This window comes from Rhineura floridana, chromosome 3 (genome assembly GCF_030035675.1).
Source record: "Rhineura floridana isolate rRhiFlo1 chromosome 3, rRhiFlo1.hap2, whole genome shotgun sequence".
Lineage (NCBI taxonomy): Eukaryota > Metazoa > Chordata > Lepidosauria > Squamata > Rhineuridae > Rhineura > Rhineura floridana.
Window position 1 is genome coordinate 126,886,455 of NC_084482.1, and position 15,795 is coordinate 126,902,249.

The following is a 15,795-nucleotide window of genomic DNA, read 5'->3' on the forward strand; positions in this document are numbered from 1 at the left end:
TGAACCGTTGCCTGACCGCGATAATGGACTGGATGAGAGCTAATAAACTGAAACTTAATCCAGACAAGACTGAGACACTGTTGGTGAGCTCTTTACCTGCCCAGATGGTGGATGTTCATCCTGTTCTAGATGGGGTTACACTCCCCTTGAAGGAACAGGTTCGTAGCTTGGGGGTCCTTTTTGACCCTTCCTTGTCGCTTGAGGCTCAAGTGGCCTCGGTGGCACGGAATGCATTTTACCATCTTCGCTTAGTAGCCCAACTACGCCCCTATCTGGACAGTGACGATCTCGCCTCAGTTGTTCACACTCTGGTAACCTCTAGACTGGACTACTGTAATGCGCTCTACGTAGGGCTGTCCTTGAAGACCGTTCAGAAACTTCAGCTAGTGCAAAATGCGGCAGCCAGGTTGTTAACGAGGACCCGCTGGTCTGCGCATATAACACCTGTCCTGGCCCACCTGCACTGGCTGCCTATTTGTTTCCGAGCCAGATTCAAGGTGCTGGTTTTGACCTATAAAGCCTTACACGGTGTGGGACCACAATACCTTGTGGAACGCCTCTCCCACTATGAACCTACCCGTTCACTTCATTCAATATCCAAGGCCCTCCTCCGGGTACCAACTCATCAGGTTGCCCGGAGGATTGTTATTAGATCTAGGGCCTTTTCTGTGGTGGCCCCCGAACTGTGGAACAGCCTACCTGTGGAGATACGCCTGGCGCCTTCGGTACTTTCTTTTAGGCGCCAGGTTAAGACCTGGCTATACTCCCAGGCATTTTAATGTTCAATGTGTTTCATTTAATTTTTTTTTCGTTTAACCTGTTGCTGATTTTATTGTAATTTTATTGTAATATTGTATTTTAATCTTGTTTTGTTCACCGCCCAGAGAGCTATTCGCTATGGGCGGTTTAAAAATGAAATAAATAAATACATAAATAAATAAAGCACCAGATCCAGGTCCATCTCTCCAACAACCTAGCCCAACTAGGGATGGGTGAGAATTCCGCTGAATATGGATTTAGCACTGGAGTTTTCAGTGATCCGCACATTTTCCATCTTTGCGGACCAATCCTGTTTGCTCTAAACTTCAGTGGCTTTTCCCCGACACTGGTTTTTCCCTCCACAGATATTTCCTCGAATATATTGTTCTTGTACTTTTTTTACAGTGTAGCACAGCCTTCTCTGTCTCACTCTCTCTGCCACCCTGTACCATTCCAGTAATCCAAACACCAAATGGCAGGAAAAAAGCCAAGTCTCAACCACATTTACTCTAGGAGGGGGGGCACTGAAAACTGCTTTCCTCCTCAGCTGGTCTCTGCTTGCTTTCTAATGTGTAAACTGACCAGCCTCAGTCACAGTGGAGGAGGCAGCGACAAAACTGCTTTCCTTTATCAATATTTTCTTTCAAATTACCAATATTTTGTTTTCAAATTATTATTTTATTTCTTTCAAAATACTGATATTTTCTTCCATTTATTGATATTTCCTTTCAAAATGTCAATATTTTGAAAGAAAGCATCAATATTAATATCAATATTTTTGGAAGAAAATATAAATATCAATATTTTGGAGAGGAGGAAAATCAGACTGGTAAAAGCAGCAGAAAGTGGACAAAGAATGAACTCTAATCAATACTGCCTGTTAGGTTGACAGAATGCTCTTGAAGCAGTGCCAGCTAATAGATCCCATTCCTAAACCCAACACATGCACACCCCATCCCCACCGCCCCAGCTGCCTGTATTCTTCTGACACTCAGCACCTTCTCTCTCTCTTTCCTCTTTGGTGTGGAGGAAAATGAAAATGCTGTGCTGGAGGATGGCTCTGTAGCTGGCTGGTGATTAGCAGAGATTAAGAGATGTAGGGAAAGGGACGTAGCTCAAGAATAAAGCATCTGTTTTGCATGCAAAAGGTTTCAGCCCTGGTTCAGTTCCTGGCATCTTGGGGGTGGGGGGGCTCAGAGAGATTGCTATCTGAAATTCTGGAGAGCCACTGCCAGCAAGTTTTACCTTAACAAAGCACACATTAGCAAATCAGAGAGCAGGCGGGTCATTTTCACACTAGCAAAGCAAAGATGCAATATCATTATATTGGATGTGGATTTTTAAAAATAAATATGCACACAAACACACACAGTGTCAGGAAAAGCCAGTGGAAGCTCGCAGCACTCAGGATCAGTATGCCAGAGATAGCAAACATGCTAACTGTTGAGAATCCTGTTTCAACTTTGAATTTAGTGGAATTGTTGCCCATCTCTAATATAGAGCGATCATATTATCTAGTTTGGCCCCAAGGCACAGGTGAGACCTGTTACAGGATCTGCCACGTTCGGAGTTAGGTGGATGACTATCAGAGAAAGTCATGAAGTTCTGAAGATGAGAAAGTTCCAGATGGAGACAATAAAAATCATAATAGAATTAATCCAGATGGGGACATTAGTCGAAGCAAGGTTTCTTCAGGAGTGGTCACACTGCTACCTGTCTTAGATAAAAGATAGGCAGAGAGTAAATGGTAAGGTGCTACCTGGGTCTGCTTTTCTTCTTCCTCTTCTGCTGGGGAGTGGGGTACTGGCTGATACCGTGGTGTCCCTAGCTAAAGTGCTCGCAATCCTACACGGTAGTCGCAGCACTATTATGAAAGACTGGTAGCCTTAGACAGTGTTCCAGAGGGGCTCAGTAGCAGGGCCAGTTCTAAAGGGTGGCCAGGTTAGGCACTGGCCCGAGGGCCCCAGAGCTACAGAAGCCCCTGAGGGGCCCTCCGCTCCCCTTCCGTGATCCGTGCCCCCCCATGCCCCCCACTTATCTGTCAGCCGGCTTTTTAGCATTGCCCTTAATGAAGATGGCGGCCGCAGCTTCCCTAAGGTACTGAAGCCACTGCTGCCATCTTAGTTGATGGCAGAGATGTGCGCACGTAGCACGCACGTGTGCCATCAACAAAGATGGCGGCAGAGGCTTCATTCCCCTTAGGGAAACCGCGGCTGCCATCTTCATTAAAGGCAATGGTAAAGACTAGACAGGTAGGGGGGCCGTGCGGGGGGCACGCATGCACACACACACACATGCCCACTGGGGGGCCAGGGCAAGCTGATGCCCAAGGGCCCCCGCATGCCTGGAGCCGGTCCTGCTCAGTAGACTGCTATATTCCATCCAAATTCCCTCCTTTTGTTTAGTCCATTAGGTCTTCAGTGTGAATTTTTCACCAATTCTCAAGGCCCTGAGCCGATAGATGGTCCTGTTCCTAGTGGTGATCACCCCAACCAAGTCATCAGTTTGAAAAGAGATGCACTCATTTTCTCAGAACAGAATAGTAATGAGCATAGATCAGAGTCAGAGGCCTACAGAAATTCTGAAAATTTATGTACAAATTTTGTCTTGTACAAACAATATCCGCAGGACTTGGGGTAACAGATCTGCATTCAGGAGATGAATTAGAAAATGGATCTGCCTGGCTTATAAATCATGGAGAATTTTCTCCTAAAGAATAACTGCTTTCTCCAGGAGGACAATTTAATCTGGCATGTTTTTCTACTAATTCACCTCTGGAAGGGCAGTTTTTTGGTCAGTTGTATCCACCTTCATTTAATGGTATAAAATAAACACTTCTCACAAGAACTCTATTGGGAGCTAATGTTGCATAGTGGCTAAGAGACTGTGTTGTAGTAAATTTGAAAGTCCCCTATTCAGCTTTCACTTCTACTGTGAACTCACTGTCTGCCCTGTGGCAATCAGCTCCCTCTCTCAGCCTTGGGATGGGGATATGAATAATAATACCGACTTACTTTACAGCGTTGTTGAGCGGAAGAAATAATTTATGTGAAGTGCTTTGAACTACAGCTGAACCAAGGTATTAATCTGGTATTTTTTCAGTGTTTGGAGTGGGGTGATTGGGAAGGCAAAAAGGTTGCATGACAACTGGCATCATTTTCAGTTGGGTGGCTAAAAATTACTATTTTTTTTAGGGACGGAGACTTATCAGTGTATTATTTATTATTATTTATTCAATTTCTATCCTGACCTTCCTCCCAAAGGAGCCCAGATAATGTGACAGGATTTTCAGCTTCTTTCTTTTTTTAAAGCGCTTGGCTATCACCAGCAGCCATGGGAGGCAACACCTTTAATTTCCAGCAGTGCCAGTAGGAACCATGCTGCATTGGGCCATTGGATGGAGAGGAGAACAGGAATGGACTGCTGACTGTAGACCTGCCACTGCTTGAAGTGTTGCAGCAATGTGGAGTCCCTCCTCCCACTTGAACTTGAAAATCATCTGCTGCAATGTCTTATACAGCTATGCCCCTTGCATCTTGCAGTAAGAGTTTGGTGTCCCATGCCACCCCAACATGGCCAAACATGCCCCCTCCCACTTTCATGTGGGACAAATGGCTTTGAATAGGTCGGGGAAAATATTAGGCTGAGTGATTTTTTTAAAGCTTTTGAAGTGTCTATATAAATGCTAAAGTAAGCCTCATTTGGTAGCAGTCTGTATTTGAATTGTTTGCAGTCTCCCACTCCAAGTCTTGTCCTGGGATGTAGTACTGCTATTGGCCATCCCTTTTCTGCCTGCTCTTGTACCAGCTGAACAAGAAAGGGAGTTGGGATCCTTTCTGTTCAGTGGGTAGGAAAGCAGGCAATTCCCTGATCATCTTAGTTGCCCTCCTCTGAACCTCTTCCAGTTTGTCTGCATCCTTCCTAAAGTGCGGTGTCCAGAACTGGATGCAGTACTCAAGATGGGGCCTAACCAGTGCCGAATAGAGGGGAATTAATATCTGCAGTAATAGATGGGACATTTCTCCTGAGGCTAATCCATCTGACCTATCTATCAGCATTTTCTCTGTTGTATGTTGTCTCTATAAGCTTTATGCTTAGGTGTATGGTTGTGGTTTCTCTTCTTTTGTTGTTCTTTTAATAGATTCAGTTTTTTCTTCTTCTGAAGATAATCCCAAAACTGAGAGGACCGCCAACTTGTTTCCTGGTGTGGTATAACAATTTTATTCACTCTGCTTTCTGAGCCTGAAGAGATGTTGTTGCCCGCTGTCTGGCATGCTGAACAGGAAAGAACTCAAATGATTTTCTGCTTCCCTTTCATTGACATCCCATCTGAAGGTTTTCAATCACAGGAGCGCTCTGTAAATAACTTGAAGAAGTCTCAGTAAATCTGTTTCTGATTCATGAGGAGATGCAGTCATAAATCCTTCTTGCATTACTTTTGTCTCAAGAGTGACCTATGGGGAAGCATACTTCTGAACAAAAATTGATATGTTGGAAGCAGCTCTGAAAGAATGATATTAGTTGGGAAGAAAAGAGATGGAAAAATAAACAGGAAGGAAATCCATAGGGAATACTATGAATAGCTCAGCACACCCAACATATTTTTTTCACTTTTGAAAAGGACAAACCAATAACAGCAGTACACACACATGTTGCAACCCCCTTCCAGAAGTTTAAAAAGCAGTTTATAATCTGACATGGTCATATGGTAGTGCAGGCATATTTGTTTTTCAAATAAAAATGTGTGCGCTCCGCATGCCCTCTGGATTATGGACTCAGGGCCAAATTAGATTAAAGATTGATAGATGCATTTCCAAGTTATTAAAAAAAGAAGTTGCATGGGGGAGGGGGGGTCTGGTTTGGACCAGAGGAAGGAGTGCTTAATCCTTTCCCTCTGAGCCACTTTTATGGTTCAAACTGCTTCTCAGTTGCTTTCCCGCTTGCAGAAGGAAAGATACAGGGCCTCTTTGTAATCCCTACCCCACCCTCAGGAGTGAAAAAGCAGCTGTGAAGGGCAATTTTGATCAGAAAAATGGCTCAAAGAGAAAGAATTAAGTGAACACACAAGGTGCTGCTCTGGTTAGATTTGCAGATTTTTGCAACTGAACTTCTGTTAAAATAAATAAAAAGTCAGGAGATGATCACATACCACTCGGTGTATTGTCTGCAACAAGTGTGGAGATCAAGCTGTCTTTCCCTGCACATACCCCCAAATGAAATGTCCTGTGCTACAAATCTTCATTCCTTTCTGATTAAAATCAATTATCTTCAACGGCTGAGGGAATTAAAAGGTGAGGCTGGCTAGACAGAAGTCTCATGAAAGGAAGTTGCTCCTACAACTCTTGTATCTGTTCCTATGTTCCTGAAACTTTTTATTTTGTTGGGCCTTGAAAAACTTAAATCTACAGTCTATAAAAAGAAGGTCATAGGTCTCTGGTTTTCTGCTATCGTACTGAGTCCGAGCATAGCATTACCATAATTTAAAGTGTGTGAGCCAGGTAACTACCGATAAGCACAGAATATTTCAAAAAACATTTTGCTTAGCCCACCCCTCCTTTTTCAGCACATTGTATAAAACCTGTTAGAAGGTACATATGTGCATATGTCCAGTTGAGCAAATTCAGCATTTATGGCAAAAAAATATTTTTGACTCTTGCGATTCTTGGAGTGGGGGGGGAATGCTTTTAAAGGAAACACATAAAGATTATTTCAGGACAGCATGAACTGAAACAGTGGAATGAAATGAAGTGTGGCAAGAGCGTTGATGTGGACAAGACATTAAGACTCCAAGGATCTTGACAGCATCTATGAGAATGCAGATCTGTTCATAGCTTCACCTGCATGAACAGTGATCGGCATAATATAGGTCCTAGACAGCTGTTTACGTGTGATACAAAATTTGCATGTGTCCAGTGTAGTAGAGTTAAAAAAAACCTCATGTTAAAGAGGTGAAACAGTGATATGTGTAACCAGTGAATAAAACAGCAACAGCCTTTTTTATGCTGCAGTAGTATTGTGTATAGTTCTACAGCAGGGGTAGCCAACATGGTGCCCCTCAGAATGTGTTGGACTACAACTCCCATTATTACTGACCATTGACCCTGCTGGCTGGGGCTGATGGGAAATGGAGTCTGCCAATATCTGTAGGGCACCTTGTTGGCTACCCCTGTGGTAGAACTATACACAATACTATTGCAGTATATAAGATGCTTTTTTCTGTTTTATTCAGTGGGTGCACAGTTGGCCACCCCATTCCTACAGTGTACGTGTGTGTCATGGCTTTGGAAGAGACACCATCTACCTGGGTTTGCCTCTTGTGCTTGGAAACATGATGCTTAATTTATAAACAGGATGGAGCTTTCTCAGTCTAGAAGTCATAGAATCTGTGTACCTCTGTCCCTCACTTCTCAAGGAAAGGCATTCTGAATATGCTTACAGCTTCTCTTTATTATATCTCCCAAGACTCAGCCCTAGCATTAAAAACAGGTTGTAGGCTGATCTGTGGCAAGACTCGGCCTTAAATTAAGCCCAGCTGTGTAAGAAATACAACAGTCCACATCAATTTAGTGCAGTTCAGGATCCAGGCTGTGATGTTTACTTTGCAAATATTACAGTTCTAGCAGTTGCATGACTGACAAACTACATATTTTCAAAGGCAGCTGAGCAATCACAGCACAAATGCTATGCCAGCACCAATACGAAAACTAACACTAAAGCTAAGCTTATTTTTCATTAACTAATAAAACCTCTCACATTGTTGTTTAATTTAGCTTGAATCAGGCTAGACACTGCACAATAGTAGTTTGTGATTAACAATATTTATAAATGGCAGCTGGCTGGCTGGACTTTTCTTTAATAATAATCCACATCAAGATTAATTTTCTAGGCAATGTAAATGGTAATAAGACTTCAGCCTAGGCTCTGTAGCAGCAGCTTTGAAGTAATGCCTCAAAATGTGCAGTGTATTGGGATTAGCAGGAAAAAAAGGTCTTGAACACTGTAATAGAGATTTCAGTTTTTTTATTCTGAAGTGACACATTGTAGTGCATTGACTTGGCCTGTGTGGAGAAATTTGGCTATGTTTTGTTTCAAACAGCAATATAAGACTGTTCACATTATAAATTTTCTGTTGACATGCTGCTAGAATGATGGGAAGAATTTGTCTCTGTCACTTAAGGGTTCACACTTCACCAGTGCTGGTTGGTGTTCCGACAGTGGATCTGGTATAAAAACCATACTGGAGTTTTTGATAGTTTTAGGTATTAAGCTGTGCCCCCACCCCCGGATAGATATGCAGCATGAGAGATGTATAAGGGACATTCTGTACACATTGCCATGTAGATATGCATTTAGATGCATGTTCCCATCTGCAACCTCATGATGTTTATCCAGATATTGCAATGGTAGCCAACATGGTGCCCTTCAGATATTGTTGGATTCCAATTCCTAGCAGCCTCAGCCAGCTTGGCCAATGGTGAGCGATAATGGCAGTTGTAGTCCAACATCATCTGGAAGGCACCACATTGGCTGTTCCAGATTTATTGAACTGGCTGAATATATCTTTTGCTGTGAATGGAGATGTGCATTTGATCTGGGGCACCAGTTGTTTGTGACTAGTTGCCTTTGAGTACATTGAGGTCAGAGCCATAGATAGGTAGAATTTCCCTTTCAAAGGGAGAGTTTTCCATATTTACTCAAGGCAATATGGAAAGACAGTTGCATTCTTTTCATCAGCAAAGTAAAAGGAAACAGCAGAAGTTTAATTCCCAGTAAGCAGCAGCGTGAACAATATAGAAATTAAGTACATACTGCTTAAGTGAATATGGATAGATGCTGTTGTCATTTGCAAAAGTTAGTAATACCTCTGACATTAAGCTGGCTTGTTTCAGATAAGCCATAGTTAACATTAACCATAGTTTGTCAGTTTGGACAATCCAAAAAGCTGTAGTTAAGCAAAACACCGAAGCAAAAGCTTCTGAAGACTACCTTGCAGCCATGCTGGGGGGGGGGGAGTATGTGATCCCAAGGCTTGATGATATTGTTTAGTATGCTGTAGTCTCCCACAGGAAAAAGACAATTGTTCCGTGGCTGAACATACATCACTTTTCAGAGGAATCAAAATAAGTTAAGGGTAACTTACTCACACCAGTGCACATTCTTGAAGTTTGAGCGTTTGGAACTCTCACTGCCACCTCTAAAATTTTGAGAAGAGTTCAGCGGTTCCTAGAGTTCAGTGAAAAAAGGAGCTTACCAGGAGGAACAAAGCATAGTTGGAATCTTCTGCTCATTCAAGGCTTACTCCCAGTCTCTAACATAATCCTTACAAAAGAGTAGGCATAAGTAACAACATTCCCACTGGGGAGTACCAGGTGATTGTCTCCTATCGACCCCAGCTATATCCAAAGATAAGATTACAGTTAATTTAGTGGCCAATCATAGTATGTTACCATGAGTATATAAGTCCTAGAAAAGGAACAAAACTCATATATCAAGATATGTGGCTACATCATTTGCTGGAGGTACTTAGGCAGAGAATGGATAGCGATTTGTCAGGGATGCTGTAATTGCATCTTGCATTTATAGATCCTGCATTGAGCAGGGTTGGACTAAATGATTATGATGTTCCATGTTCTGATAATAATGTTTGAATGTCTCTGTATTATAGTAAATATGGTAAGTTATGCTTAATAGGTTGTTATGGTAAGTGATGAGTGTTGGGGAGTAAGTGGATAGAATGTTGATGTATGCTTGTATGTGATTGGTTGGGTGAATGTGGGATGACTGGTTTATATTTTGAATGCTAGGGATTGACTTTGGAGGGAGAGTGGGTGGGAGATGGGTTGTAGTGGGATTAGGTAGGCAGGTTAATATTAGTATTGGTAACTGAGTAAGTTATTGCATGAACTGTATTAAAGTGAGGAACATATAATTGAAACCACATTCTTAAGTACCTGAACTAAAAGAATTCTTGCTAAAGTAAAATCTGTTCTTTAACTACATTTATTTGTTTTCAGAAACATGCCTAGTTCTTGGCTTGCTACTAAAAATCATGTAAGGTGGCAAAACATGAACAAGAGTGTATTATAAAGTATCAAACAGTGGCAGTAAAAAGTACCTCTGAGTTACAAAGGGTGGCAGGTGAAGGAAACTAACCCATAGCTGTGGCCTTAGGATAAGTACATAAGGTGACACATGGGCGTGAGGCTCACCTGGAAGCCTGTTGTTTACAGGAAGGGCTGGAGAAACAGGGCAGCACGGCTATATATAAAAGTGTATTTAGGGAGAAATAAATAACGTGACCTACATCTGCTACAGGCAAGCTGCTGGGTGAGAGGGGAAAACCACAATGACCTCCAAGGTACCTACCAGTTCTGTGATCACTTTGGCTGTGTGTCCAGAGATTTTGGTAAAAGGAAGTGGTTTGAACAAGCAACAAAGCTCCTTACCACAAAATACCCAAACGTCTACTCAATAGGTAGATGGGGTAGCATTTGTGTACAGAGAATCTGAAGTCACATCTCTGCCACACATTTAAAGTACATGGCTTCCCCCAAAGGATCCTGGGAACTGTAGTTTGTTAAGGTTACTGAGAATTGTAGCTCTGTGATGGGTAAACTACAGTTGCTAGGATTCTTTGGGGGAAGCCATGTATGGTGTAGCTGTGGTTAAAGATATACATGGTTAAATGCTTGGTGTGGATGTGATCCCTTACTGGCTAAGGACCCTCAAAGGCAGCAGGAAACTCAATTCCATTCCTGCAACTCAGACTGCAAGAACATGCGTCACCCCATACAGGTAAATAAGGAGGGGGAGACCATTCTTCAAACTATGTCTCTTGCGCCTCTTCCTTCCCACTCCCTAAATGCTCTAAGGTGTGCACAGCTCTAAATTCTTGTGTCCCCCACTCCCCCTGGAATATGGGGAAACTTGGCTGGCTTAAAAACCTCTTCCACAAAGAAAACCCAGGGTAAGTAGGAAGGTAGCATTCAAGGGCTCATTTACATGGGAGCATTTCTTCATAGCAAATACACTTCTTTTACCTTCACTATTGATTTGCACTGTCCGCAGTTCCTGCTAAGTGTCAGCTGCCAATCATTTTTTCCCATTTACACAAGTAGGCATTCCTCTGGGAAGGATTAGTCTTCCTGTTTCCTTGTTGCCCCGCTCTCTAATTATACATTTCCACATCCTCTGGTTGCTAGGTGACTGAGGATGCTCAGTCTGTTCTACCAGCTGTTCCTTTAAAAAAACAACACCTGGAAGTGCGGATATCTGTGTTTTCCCTGCGTATGGTTGAATGCAGCTGGAATACAAACCTTTGAGCAGTGTTATGCTTTTGCACACAAGTTTGGGGGAAAATAAAATAAACGCACCTTTTGCAGCAACATAAAGAAGCCCAGCAGAATGGAGGAGAGCAGCCAGAAGCTGCTTGTCAGCCCACAGGAAACAAAATGAAAGAAGGCAGGAGGAGATTGTGGGCGTGGAGAGGGGATCAATTGGCACACCCACCTAAAAGCATCAGAGCAAAGTGTCTGCAATTACTAGAGAAATGGAGTGGAGATTTTTTTTCTCCCCTTTTCATATTATCAGTTAATTGGGTTAGCATGAATTTACAGAGGGAAACTGTGTGATAGCTTCTGTTTGCCAGTAATGTCATGTGAACCATGCAAATTTAAAGGAGATGTGAGTAGCACCAAACACACAGTAAACCACCATATAGATGGGCCCCAAGAGGCCTCAGTTGGCCATTAACACTCCCCACATGCGGTGAGCTCAAACCACACACTGGGAAAGGTAATGAAGAATGTAACCACTTTTGCTGAGGAACACCAAACTTTCCATCTTTCCTATGAGAAAAGGTTGCAGAATTTGGGGCTTTTTATTTTATTTTAGAAAAAAGGTAAGTAAGGGCAGGATATAAATCAAATAAATAAAAATAACAGGCAATCTGGTAGAAATTATGCATCGCATGATTGTGGACATCCAGTGAAGATGAATATTGGAGGATTCAGGACAGACAAAAGAAATTACTTCTTCAAATAGCACATAGTTAAACTATGGAATTTGCTCCCACAAAAGGCAGTGATAGTCACCAACTTGGATGGCTTTAAAAAAGGATTAGACAAATTCTTGGAGAATAAGACTATCAGTGGCTACTGGCCATGATGGCTATTCTCTGCCTCCAAATACCAGTTGCTGGAAGCTGCAGGAGGAGAGACTGCGGTTGTGCTCAGGTGCTGCTTATGGGCTTCCCATGGGCATCTGGTTGGCCACTATGAGAGCAGGAATGTGAACTAGATGGGTCATTGGCCTGATCCAGCAGGCCCTTCTTATGTTCACCTATTGGTACTGCTGGCCAAGCACTTCAGCTTTATTCTGCTTACCAGAGGTAGGGTTAGCAGGAGCAGGGGGAGAAGAACAAACTGTTACTGCAGACAGCATTACAGTTGAACATCTGTTGCTGGACTGGGAAGCATTGCATTAATGTTAACACGCAACAGGTAAACCCAAAACATACAATCCCATGGGACTTACTCAGTGAGTGAGTAGGGAGAGTAGGGAACTGAGTAGGGCGTGCAAAATAGTGTGATCATCTGAGTACTTTTCTTTCACAATCACGCATCCTACATACACAGTCATAGGTGTTTATTGCAAAGTGCAGCTACTAACCATTATGCCTCACTGTCCCAAAGCTTTAATCTCTCCTCAGATACCTAAGGACCTACCCCACCCCTCATTGCCATGCAGACCACAAAGAAACCCTCCAGCACTAGTAATGGCTAGAGGGAGACCAACCACTTCTAAGCAGGTTTGCCAGTTCTTTATTCCAAGTAGGAATAGGGAAGAAATACTGTTTAGTTCATATTTTAATGTGAACCTATCTAATTTGCACTTCCTGACACACTTTGTGAACTGAAATGCAAAATTCTCTGAATTTTGTGATACAATTTTCCAACCCAAAAATGTGTACAGGAATGCCTGTATTAGGAGAAAGTGCATATAGATACATTATACTGGGCAAAATTGCTGGTAAAAATGTTATATTAATGCACACTCAAATGCTGATGAATGTTCATGAGAACTTTTTAAAAGATGTTTTGCAAACTGATGCAGAAATGTAGTAAACTGAATTTATGAAAAAATTAAAATGGACTGCCTTCAAGTCGATCCCAACTTATGGCTATCCTATGAATAGGGTTTTCATGGTAAGCGGTATTCAGAGGGGGTTTACCATTGCCTCCCTTTGAGGCTAGTCATCTCCAGCTGGCTAGGGCCTGCTCAGCTTGCCACAGCTGCACAAGCCAGCCCCTTCAATGTCCGCAAATGCCAGCTGGGGGGCAACTGGGCTCCTTGGGACTATGCAGCTTGCCCACGGCTGTACAGATGGCAGAGCATGTACCCCCTGAGCCACTCACTGTGGGGGTGATCTTTAGCTGGCCCTTTACACCCAGGAGACACGAGCGGGGATTTGGACTCCCAGCCAGGCTCTCCTCCCCACTGTGCTATACCAGCTGTATTAAACTGAATTTAAGACTGGAAAAAATTAGTAACTATGAGAAATTACAGATTCATCCATCCCTACCTCCAAGGGCTCCTGTGACTTTCAAAAGTGTATGATGGATGGAAATGAAATAGGTGCAACTGTATCCTGCATGGAGGTGCGCAGTGATGGGGAAATGTCACACCTGTTACTGCTTTGTTTTCTGCAGCTTTCAAAGGCATTGTCAAAGATTGCCCTCCGGGGTCCCTTGACTTAAGCACCCCAAGGGGGTTCTTTGCTTCTGGGAACAGTCCCAACTCCTTTGGGTCTCTGCTTCCCAGGCAAACTCTCCCTCCTTCAGGATTAGCTTCCCAGTAGAAACTGGCACCACCCCTCTTTCTTAGCTCCTTTCTCTGAGAAAGGGCACCTCAGAGAACTAACTGAGTTCCTAGGGCTTTAACCCACACTAATCAACAGTAATCAGTAGCGTCCAGTGATCAAAGACCGGATTTAGAATCATTAGCTCTCTAGTTATAAACTACCCAGTTATAAAAGGGTAGTTTATTTAAGAGAAAAGAAAAAGTATATATAAAAAGAGAGCAGCATTTGGTCCCTTAAAGTTAATTGCCCCCAGTCGGGCTACAAGAGATACATTGGAATAACAAAGGTGAGAGATTCAATACAGACAAAAGAACATAACAAAAGCTTTCTAGCCTAAGATTTCCTACTCACAGTGCAGTATCCTGGTTTCCAATGGCTTTCACTGGAATTCTTAGACGAGTCACGGTAGATGGTAATAGGGAACAACAACTGAAGGATCATCCTTCATTTTTATGGAGTTTAGTGGTCAACAGGGAGGGGGCCAATTAGCCATCCTGGGCACCCCTTCCATGATCATCTCCTTTGAAGATAAGGGGGGCTGGACAGTCCCCCCCAGGGGTCCTGATGTGCAATACCCCCTTTTCCTGATTTTTGATCTCAGGAAGCAAATAAGAGATAACAAATAAGGTTCAGCTGCATCTTCTTGACTTTTGCAAATTGCCTGTCTGGCACTGAGCCGCAGATCTTTCTCAGCAGGGTGACCCAGGGATCCACAAGGCTCCCAGGATTCTCTCTGGTTGAACCATTTTAGCTTCACCAAAGTTAGCTATTCTTGACAGGCATAGGTGCCCTGCAACAACAAGGCTAGCAGTCTGTTGTCAGAACTCACTCCAAAAGCATCCAAGCATTATGAGATGGATAAATTAATCTTCTGAACTACTTTATTACAAAATTCATCTGACACCACTACATAGAAGCAAAACTAGATTGTGCTGGTGTAAGTGCTGATCGGTGGCCAGCAACATAGCATGAACCATAGGACTGGCCTGTACATTGTGGAAGTGGACTGCCTTTAAGTCATTTCCGACTTATGGCGACCCTATAAATAGGGTTTTCATGGTAAGTGGTATTCAGAGGTTTGTTACCATTGCCTTCCTCTGAGGCTGAGAGGCAGTGACTGGCCCAAGGTCACCCAGTGAGCTTCATGGCTGTGTGGGGATTCAAACTCTGGTCTCCCAGGTAGTCCAACACTCTAACCACTACACCACACTGGCCTGTACATTAAGCAGGAATAAAGCAACTTATAGCTATAGATAGAAGCTGTTATAGGTAATAGTGTCCAGCTCTGCCATATTTGCTAAGTCTTTAGTTGGCTGCCTTTATAAGACTAATAAGAACATATTTCATCCTAATAGCCAAAAGGAATCATTGTAATTCATTTCGCTGGGAGATGTTATATATCATGCTGACACACTGCATGAGCCAAGGGGTCTTGCAGTTTAATGAAGTGAACTTACATAACCTTGTACCCACTTGTGACACCTCAACCTCAGCTTCTCATGTCTCTGAAACCATCATAACAGGCAGATATCATGTTCAACTAGACAAAGTCATTCCTGGAGCTTCATGAAATGATGCCTCATCATAATTCCCTTCAGAGCAGGATCATCTCACTTAAATGTGGCTGGATCAGTGGCAAGTGAGGAATGGCATGGGGCAGTTCTGGCAGAAGGAAACCATACTATGTCAGAATGCTAATTCTACTAAGGGAACAATAAGATGTGGAAGAATGTTAACCATCTATAAATCTTGTGTCTTTTCCTCATGATTGGCTAAAATCCATCTAATTAACGCAAAGGCAAATCAATGGAAGTTTTATATAGAGTTGAGGTATTCTCTGTTAAGTGCATGCCTAGATCCATAAACATTTTTAATCAATAGCATTTACCTTGAATGTACTATAAGAGCTTGCAAATTTACTTCTTTTAAAATAATTTTTGAGAACAGAATGAGAGTAAAAACAATTTAAAAATTGGATAACAAATGTAATTATCAGTTTGTGACACATTACAATGAGGGAGGGAAGGAAGTTGACGTGTTGCACATATATTAATCATCATAAACTTTGTTACAATAATAATAATAATAAATTTTCTTAGGTATTTTATGAAAGAAGAATGACCACCTCATTTTATTAATAGTTTAAATAGTTCCCAGGAATCTCACTGGAGGGG

At 42.5% G+C, this 15,795-nt stretch overlaps 1 protein-coding gene across 2 annotated transcripts in view; it reads left to right on the plus strand.

Moving 5' to 3' along the window:
* The window catches only part of LOC133380480 (protein bassoon-like), a 229,932-nt gene that overhangs the window by 188,406 nt on the left and 25,731 nt on the right, over nt 1-15,795 (plus strand). Inside the window, exon 4 of one of the 2 annotated variants that reach the window (XM_061617823.1) lies at nt 4,925-5,074. The exons of the other annotated variant lie outside the window; for it this stretch is intronic. Within the exon in view, the coding sequence (XP_061473807.1) occupies nt 4,925-4,999 (75 nt within the window). The 3' untranslated portion in view covers nt 5,000-5,074. Of the gene's footprint in view, nt 1-4,924; nt 5,075-15,795 lie in introns of those variants that run through there. 2 annotated transcript variants of the gene reach the window in all.